At 41.3% G+C, this 9,627-nt stretch overlaps 1 protein-coding gene across 8 annotated transcripts in view; it reads left to right on the top strand.

Annotated features, from left to right (window-relative positions):
- CEP70 (centrosomal protein 70) overlaps positions 1-9,627 on the top strand; it is an 87,936-nt gene that overhangs the window by 9,621 nt on the left and 68,688 nt on the right. For 4 of the 8 annotated variants that reach the window (XM_023513038.1, XM_023513034.1, XM_023513039.1 and 1 more), the window contains exons 2-4: positions 2,154-2,280; positions 3,278-3,334; positions 5,627-5,729. Coding sequence is in view for 1 of the 8 variants with exons in the window: in XM_023513039.1 (XP_023368807.1) it covers positions 5,721-5,729 (9 nt within the window). In the remaining 7 variants the exon portion in view is untranslated. Of the gene's footprint in view, positions 1-2,153; positions 2,281-2,458; positions 2,480-2,568; positions 2,617-3,277; positions 3,335-5,626; positions 5,730-9,627 lie in introns of those variants that run through there. The other 4 variants (XM_023513036.1, XM_023513033.1, XM_023513037.1 and 1 more) reach the window with 4 other exon arrangements.

Genomic DNA, 9,627 nt, shown 5'->3' with positions numbered 1-9,627 from the left:
GGTTGCTGTGAGCTGTGATGCCACAGCACTCTACCCCGGGGAATAGTTTGAGGCTCTGTCTCAAAAAAAGAAAAAGATCAGTTCCAGTACATGGCCAGCAGTTCTTTTCCAGCAGCCAGTGCAGGGCAATTAGCTATATGCTCTCTTCTACTGCTATAGAAGGACCCTGTCCTGTCCCCATGGAGAACAGAGACAGCTAGGTGCCATATGACATACGCTTAGCAAAGGAGCGTTCATTGAGCTTACTACAGGGAAACTATTTCATTCAAGGCAATAAGCCAACATAGATTGCATGGTACTTTTGTCTCTTGGTAAGGAAGTGTTCCAGGCCCAAGGTCCAATCTTTGTGGCCAAGTGAGAGTTGAGAGACTGCATTTCCAGCAATCATTACTATAAGTCATAAGTAAGGGAACTGAATTCGTGATCTCATTAACAAGTGAAATTAATAGTTTTTGAATGTCTAAGCCTGAATTTGTATTTTCATCTCTCAGTTTTAAATGCTATGTGTCTGCAATTATAACCTGAGAAATATTCTAGGCTTTTTATCAATTTCTGTTTCATATATATGTGGTGTAATGAAATATGTAGTGTTTCATGTTCCCTGTTAAAATTCTGTGATTGTCCCTTAAGATGTTGAAATAAAAAAATTCTGGAAAAAAAGTTAATCTCTTAAGCAATTGCCCTACCCTATTCAAATATACACCTTCAGGTTAAAGCTGAATTTACAAAACAATAAGAATGGGAGGCCTGAGGTGAAGATCACAGAAGTCTAAACTTGTGTCATCTCAGCCCTGGCCCTACTGACTCCATCTTATTTTCACTACATCCTCTCTCATTTGGACCTCTTCCTGAGAGACAGACCTTGGCCCACGCCTTCCTGGGGAGATCCCTATTGGCCATTGTGAGACTTGCATCTACCTACCACAGATCTGCATCTTTTCACCAATTAGAAAAGACAGGCTGCCAACAGCGACATCTTGTGGCTATGAGATGAAACGAGGATGGTAGACAGCTGACTCCAGCCCTTACTGTCAAATGTGTAGAAGGTGGATTTTCTTTTAGGAATTTTTGGATCACTTAACCCCCTGTAAGTTTTTTTAAATAGTGGGCAGGGATTCCAGTTTTAGATTTCAAATTTGTTAGACTGAGAAATAGAAGACTGAGTTGATTTTCTTTCGTGGAAAAAAAGAGAGCAGTGATCATATTTGTAGATTGTGGAACAATTTTTTTTTAACCTGTAGATCAGGGTGCAATAAAATTAAGCTTGAAGATGCCAAATAATCTTTCTATATTATACTCCGTCTGAAAACCTAACAGTGGTTCCCCAACACCTTCTGATTAAAGTTCCAGGACCTTAGCACATCTCCTGAGGGCTTTCCCTCTTTGCCTTTCTGATGGTGGGTGCAACACCCTCTTCAGATTCCTCAGGAAGACTTCGGTAAGTTCCTTTACGTGTATATTTGCTAATACTTTGGGTGTCAGGCTTGTGGTTTTGGAGGCGGGTGGATATGAACTGTACCAAAGGACCCCAGGTTTAACTACAACAAAAATAATTTTTGAAATAGGAGGTTTACTGAGCATTTGTGAGCCAGTGCTTTGGAGTCGTTATCTTATTTAATTTGGACAAGGAGTTTCCTCTAAATATCTTTCCTCTCTGTATTGCCGGAGCACTTTTTCTCCCTCTAGGCTTGCGGTTTTCAATCTTGACTGCACCGTTGGAATCACCTGGGGAGAAGTGCCAGGGTTGATCAGCCTGTCAGAGTTGATCCCCATGGGCCTAGGAAGACTTTAGAGACAGCCTAAAGTAATCCTCCTCTGTTCACGCTTATCACATTGAATAAATTTCAGAGTATACACCTATTTCCCTAACTAGACGTTTAGCATCTTCGCATTTCCAGAATCCGATGCAGGGCCTGACACTTCGTAGATATGGAAAATACCGATGGGAGGGTGGAATGTCATCAACAAACTTAATTGGGGTCCTCTAAATGCCAGCCGCTCTAGGGTTCAGCCAGGTTTGGAACATCCTGAACATGCTGACTGGTCCCCCAGCAAGATCTGTCAGTCACAGAGGGAGAGGAGAGTATAGAGAGGGCAGTCAGTGGTGGCAGGTAGCCTTATGGCCACAAATATGTATTTCTGATGTCTTCCAGGTAGATGAGCCTCCACCCAAGCGACGGAGAAGCTACAAGGACAGAGACTACGCACCAGCTCCTGCACACTCGAGTCAGCGTTCGTGGTAAGCCCCGCCCCAAGCAGCGGAGCCAACCAGAGAGCAAGGTACGTCCCCAGCCTCCCCATGAGGCCAGAGAGAATCGCTTGGGGCATAAGGAGGCGGAGCTGGGGCCAGCCCTCGACGCGCTCGGGCTCGATTGGCCAGCCTCCCTCGGCGCCGTAACGGTCGCGGAGGCGGGGCCCGAGTCGATCCCAGGCGGGCCGGGGAGGGAGGGCTGCTGGTGGGAGGCGGTGTCTGAAGAAGGTGAGTGGCGCTCTGTGCTTACGGTGTAGTCGGCTAGATCTCCCTCCTGGAGCACTACCCGGACTTGGCCTCACCTGGCCACTGCGAATGGTCGGGCTGATTATTGTCAGGGCCACGGGAGCAGGCGCCTCGGACAGGTTCGCGCTAATTACAAGTCCGAGTAAAGGTTTGGGAATCGGACAAACCCAGTTCGGCTCCCCTGTCTTTGTGCTCGTTGGCTTCTCATTTGACGTCTCTGGGCCTCGGTTTCTTTGTTTGCCAAAGCTGGTAGTTCTTCCTTACATGGTGTTAAATGAGACAATAAGTGTAAAGCTTAGACTGAGACCTGGCACAGACTAGCTTTGGGGTAGGTGGGACGTAGGTAATCACTCCGTCCACACGAGTCGACCAGGGCTGTGCCGCTCGGGTTTTCCCTGTCAAAGTGTCCGAGAGGTCTGGCCAGTGAAGATTCGGAGCAAAAGGGGGAGATTACATGAATAGGGTAGGTGAGTGTATCCTTTCCTCCGGTTTATTAGGCTCATGCCGGATTCAGGAGGAACTTTTGACTTTTATGCAAGATCTGATTTGATGCTTTCAAGGTGAAAAATGTCAGAAGGCTGAGAGACCGGTAACTCTCAGAGAGAGTAACATGTAGAGACCAATCAGAAAGGGTTTCTTTTTTATTTCCACTTTATTTTTTAATCACAGTAATGTTAAAGACTGTGTAGACATTACCCATATTGGTTTCAAACTTCTGCATGAGTTTTTTTCTTTAAATATTGCTAAGTAGATACTGGCCTCTCCTGCTTCACTTTTTAGGGAGAAGTGGCTGACGTGGAAGTTTTTACTGGCAGCTTTAGCTTCAAAGCAGGAGAGGTATGTTCTGGTCCTTCAAGTAACCTGTCCTGGGGCAAAATGATTTGGTGGAGATGACATCTCATCTTAATGCCCTTTATTTTTGGTAGATTCAGCTCTTTCTTAGGAACATTAAATGGCAAGTTGGCATATTTTTAGAATAGAGCTTTTGCTTTAATAGAGACCAGTTTTCCCTGGCAGCATTGTGGGAGTGGATTGCGGGCTGGCTGGCAGCTGTGAGACTGAGGCCTCAGAGGGAATCACTTACCAGAGTGTGTAGGTTCTTCATGCAGAGCGCTAGTCCTCTGGCTCTTGGGATCAGTCTGCCAGCTCCCTGGATCTGACCTTCTGCACCTTCTAGCTCCCTATCCTAGTGTGCTTGTTTTTGTTTTTTCGGGGGGGAGAGGGGCCTACATTAATCAGAAGTGAATTCACAGTTGGTCTGCCTTGAGCTAGAAGGTTCTTGGCCATGTCCTCTTGCTACTATATATCTTAGCAGTGAAAACATTAATTCTTTGCCTGGCATTTGCTGGAGTGAAAATATACCAAAAAAAAAAAAGTTTGGGAGCAAAACAGCAAAATGCTGGTGGCAGAAAAGAAGCAATAGTCAGAGAAGAAAGATAACTGAAGGGGAATTCAGATTTTGCCATGTTAAATGTCAGCTCAAGTGGACTCTGGCTGAGAAGCAAGAATTATTGAATGATCTGTTAGAGGATAACTCCCAACATGTACCTTTACCTTAAAACAATGTGAATTGTTATAAGCTTTTAAAAGAATCGTATTTTATTTACTAAAATAAAATGTCTTTGTAAAAAGAATAGAGACTTGGAAAGCATTATATGTTCATTCATTACAGTGATTTGAAATATATACTTTTGAGAAAGCTCACCATTTTTTGTGACTCACTTAAGAAAGAACAGTTACTGCCCATAGTTTATTTCTATCTTGCCCTGCAATAGTAGTTAAAAAAATTGAATTTTAATGTATAGTATGTTACATGGGGGCATGTTATGGGGGCTTCAGTCCTATAAAGGGCAGTTTGATTGGAAGACTCTTGGAAAACCTGGACAGTGCCAGAAGATACAATTGTGGTTTTTCTTTTCTTTTCTTTTTTTGGTTGCAGCCATCATTGTTGTTTGGCGGGCCTAGGCTGGATTCGAACCTGCCACCTTAGGTGTATGTGGCTGGCGCCTTAGCTACTTGAGCCACAGGCACCAAGCCTGGTTTTGCTTTTCTATGCGTGCCTTTCTATGCCATGTACAAACCAAATATAAACCATTCCCTACTCCCACAGTCTTACTTTAAGTGCATGTGTTGTGACACTAATTAAAGCTACACATTAGCTTTGTTGTTATTAAGCTATGTAATGGTGTCTGTTTTAGCCCTAAGAAGCATTTGGTTTCTACCTGTGATCTTCAAAGTTCCTACAGGAACTTTGTATCCTGTCACAGCCCAGAGTGGGGAAAAGGCTGCTATAAACTGTTGGCACATTTCACAGAAGGGCCCTCTGAAAAGGGGGCCTTGTTCACGGAGGTAAATAAGTAGTAGTTTTCTTTCTGCCTTTGCTTTTGTGATCAGTGATAGTTTGAAAGTGCTTTATTGTAGTGCCCTTGCAAATGAGAATATCCTATTATTAAAGTCAAAAGCCAGAATTGATGAGAAGTTGTTAGATTTGGACACCCAACAAAATATTTCAACAAAGCAGGGAGGGGGAAAGAAGAGAAAGGAGGAAGTATTTGATAGTGAGCCATGGAGACCTTTAGTGCTGCAGTCTCCACCCCTCAAACCCCACCCCCCACCCCCTGAGCCATGGTACTGGTCTGGTCCATGGCCTATTAGAAACCAGGCTGCACAGCATCACTGCCTCACACTCCCTATCTGTGGAAAAATTGTCTTCCATGAAACTGGTCCCTGGTGCCAAACTGTTGGGGGTACTGCTGCATTAGCAATTACAGGCAGTCCCAGGGTTACAACATCTGACTTATGTATAACTCACACTTAGGAGCTGAGGCTATTACACTAGGTCCCTCAGTTATAAACACCCAACTAATCTGCAACTTGCACTTATAAATGGGGCTATTATAGGTAATAGGTAAATGTACCTATTCCAACTTAATACAAATTCAATTTAAGAACAAACCTAAAGAACCTCCCCTGTTCATAACCTAGGAACTTCCTGTACTTCAGTTGATTCTGCTTCATTTTAGTGATTTCCAGTACCACAGATTCCTGCTCTGGGACTAACACAAGACTGTTCTTACTTGGAGGTTGAACATTTCAATATTTTGATCTGTTTATCTTTTTGAAACCTAGGTGAAGATCCAGTGTCGGACATGAGACTCACCAAGTGACCATTTCATTGAGATCAACTTGAATAATCAGGTGTAAAGTGCAAGACTAATATGCTATGACTGAGGTATGTCTAATGTGGCAGATGACTCTAGCTGTTGGGAGGCCATGGAAAGAATATAATATTTATTGAATACCTTTTGACCTCCTGAAAATCCTATCAGATATTTTAAACTCAATAAGGAAACTGAAGCTCCAAGAGATTAAATAATTACTTAAATTAACACAGATAGCTGGTCACCAACTCTAATCACCACTTCTCTCCTCTTGGATGCTAGGCACTGCTGTCTGTTTCCTCTACATTAACTTTCCTAATCTTCACCTTAACACTGGGAGCTAAGTAATTTCATAAGCTTTTCTTTGTGATGAGGAAGTTGAAGCACAGGGAGATTGATACTTTCCTGGCCATGGGCCAGAACCTGTGATTCAAACCCACTCTGTCTAACTGCAGAACTATGCAGGTTGAGTACCCCTTATCCAAAAGGCTTGGACCAGAGGTGTTTCAGACTTCAGATTTTTTTTTTTTATTTTGGAGTATTTGCATATGCATAATTAGATACCTCAGGGATGGAACCGAAGTCTAAACATAAAGTTAATCTGCTTCTTATACACATAACTGAAGGTAATTTTATACAATGTTTTTAATAATTGTGTGCATAAAACAAAGTTTTGTCATATGAAATCAGATGTGGAATTTTGTACTTGTGGTATCTTGTCAGTACTCAAAAAGTTTTATATATATATATTTTTGAGGCAGTTTCTCCCTCTGTTTCCTGGTCTAGAGGCATCATCATAGCTGACTGCAGCCTCAAACTTCTGGGCTCAAGTGATCTCGCCTCAGCTTCCTGAGAAGCTAGGACTCTAGGCACATACTACCATACCTAACTAATTTTTTAATTTTTGTAGAAATAGGGTCTCATTGTGTTGCTTAGGCTGGTCTTTTTTTTTTGAGACAGAGTCTAACTTTGTTGACCTTGAAAGAAGTTCGTGGCATCACAGCTCACAGCAACCTTGAACTCTTGAGCTTAAGCAATTCTCTTGCCTCAGCTTCCCAAGTAGTTGGGACTATAGGAACCAGCCACAATGCCTGGCTATTTTTTGGCTGCAGTTGTCTTGTTGTTTGTCAGGCCCAGACCGGGTTCAAACCCACCAGCTCCTGTGTATGTGGCTGGTGCCCTAGCTGCTGAGCTATAGGTGCCAAGCTCTTAGGCTGGTCTTGAACTGACCTCAAGGGATCCTCCTACTCAGCCTCCCAAAGTGCTGGAATTATAGATGTGAGACACCCAGCCAGGCCTGGATTTTTAGATTAGGGATGCTCAACCTGCACCAGTGTTTTTTGGTATTTCCTTCACTTTTTTTTTTTTTATTTCCTTCACTTTTGATTTTTTGCTATTTGACAACATAGTTTTATTGTAAAATGAATTTATTATCAAATAAAACACATGGCCAAGTGTGGCAGCTCACACCTGAGAGGCTGAGAGGGGTGGATTACTTAAGTTCAGGAGTTCAAGACCAGTTTGAGCAAGAGCAAGATCCCATCTCTACTAATAATAGAAAAACTAGCCAGGTGTTGTGGTGGGCACTTGTAGTCCCAGCTATTTGGGAAGCTGAAGTAAGAGAATTGCGTGAGCCCAAGAGTTTGAGGTTGCTATGAGCTATGGTGATGCCATGGTACTCTAGCCAGGGCAGCAGAGTAAGACTCTGTCTAAAAAAAAAAAAAAAAAAACCCAGAGCTGGGATCATTTGAGCTGTTTATTTCCTAAAATTTGGATTTTGCTAATTGCATACTTATGTATGTTCAATATGTTCCTGTGCCTTGGGCAAGGGTGGGGAACCTTTTCATGGTGGAAGACTGCATTAACTTAGCTATCATCCAATAAGGTCTCATTTAAGAACCTTCACTTTGATATACTTAAAAATGTATATTATTTTGTAAAAATCTGACTACTATGTATTAATAATTAAAAAAAATGAAAAGTATTTAATTTTCAAGTTAACCTTTTAATGACTTTGTTGTGTCTGCTTTTAGTTGGAAAATATTTGAATGTTTGAAGCATGGGGGTGCACAGTTTCAGTTGATTCTCTAGGTGGATATCAGTCATTTGTGACCTTAAGGGCATCTTGATTTGGGTTAAGTAGGAGAATGTATATTTGTAGCAGTAAGTGGTTGAAAAGTGAGAAAGCATTTTTCAGGCATGTTGCCAAAGGTGTGGGTTTTCTATTGCATTTTTCTATATTTCAATTGGATCTTTCTTAGCTTCAAACTATGACTTTAAAATGTCATCTCCTGCGAGCTCAGTCAGTTCCATCTGTAGTTCTTTAGGTGCCTCAGTGATATCAACTAGCCGAGGCTGAAATGCCAATTTGAGTGCATATTGAGATTCTTCAAAGTCAGTGAACCTTTCATTGTATTCTCCAATTAATAGGTTTATAAGAGCTTCGTATTCTTCAACTGATTTGCATATACTATAGAACCTCCATAGTTAGCCAACTCCCTACATTGACCACTTCTTCAAGTTGACCTAATTTTCATATGCTAGACATGCACCACATGCACGTATCAGTGCAGTAAGCTTAGTTCCTTATGTTGACCAGTCTTTTACAGTCTTTGGGTGGTCAGTTTTTAGGGGTTCTGCTGTATATCATCCTGCTCATCAATGATTTTTGCTGAGGAAAATGTTCATATGAAATTCCCTTTTGAAAAAGAAGTGTTTTGATAAAAGATAGCTTTTTTTAAATGCTTGGGGGTTTTGCCATGTATCATATATAGATTTAGTTTTACTTTGCAAAGGCATATTCAAGTTGTTTTGATTTGACATATCACCCACAAATGTTGCATTCCTATAGAAATCTTCTTTCAATAATTCACATTGTTGATTCTCTTCTTCATAAAATTTAACTATCTGTTTCTACAGAGATAAAATATTGGCTAACCCCTATCTCTCAGATAGCCAATGAACTTTAGAATGATACCGCAAATCCACAATGAATACCTTATCATTCAACTTTAGCAAGTTATAAAATAGAGAATGCTGTGATGTATTTGCACTAATATAGATTAATAATACTTACAGCTTGTTGTAAAATCAGATTTTGCTGATGTGAGATACAATGATATATACTCATTAAATGTGGTGGCTCACACCTAAAATCCTAGCACTCTGGGAGGCTCAGGTGGGTGGATTGCCTGAGCTCATGGGTTCCAAACCAGCCTGAGCCAGAGCAAGACACCGTCTCTAAAAAACAAACAAACAAAAAAGAGCCAGGCGTTGTGGCAGGTGCCTGTAGGCTGAGGCAAGAGAATTGTTTGAGCCCAAGAGTTTGAGGTTGCTGTGAGCTGTGACACCATGGCACTCTACTGAGGGTGACAAAGTGAAACTCTATCTTAAAAATAAATAAATAAATAATTCAATCCAACTTTCACGATATGTGTCTTGAAAGTTGTTGAAGAAATCTATTCTCTGTATTCTGTTTGGAAGATTGTCCAGTGTGAGTAACTCTTGGTAGCAAAGAAAGTCTTCTGTTATCACCTGAATGATGTATAAAACCTGTGCCAAGTCAGTAGTATCAGTTGATACATCCAAAGCAACTGAATAATAAATATTTTCTTTTTGAATATTGCATAAGGTTGTTGTGTTAAGTTGAAAGCTGAGTCAAGTTGCTGATCAGTTATGGTTCCTCTCTAAAGAGGCAAGTTGTTTGTACTTTGAAACATTATCAGGTGGTTTGATCCCAGGTTTTGGCACCAAAAAAAGAGAGCCAGAGCGAAATGTTATCAGGGTCTAAGCTTCCTATACTTCAATAATCCATTTCTTTCACAATTTCTACATCACTGAATGGCTTCTCTTTTTTCCCCAAATATGTAAGCTACTTTATAATTTGCTTCAGTGGAATTATTTCCAGATCTTATTGCTACTTGAAAGAATTGTCTTTGCTTTTACTTTTATCTTTTAATTTTTGACATT

This window comes from Otolemur garnettii, unplaced genomic scaffold, assembly GCF_000181295.1.
Source record: "Otolemur garnettii isolate 467f Iridium unplaced genomic scaffold, OtoGar3 scaffold00032, whole genome shotgun sequence".
In the NCBI taxonomy this organism is placed as follows: domain Eukaryota; kingdom Metazoa; phylum Chordata; class Mammalia; order Primates; family Galagidae; genus Otolemur; species Otolemur garnettii.
This window is presented reverse-complemented; position numbering and strand designations above follow the sequence as displayed.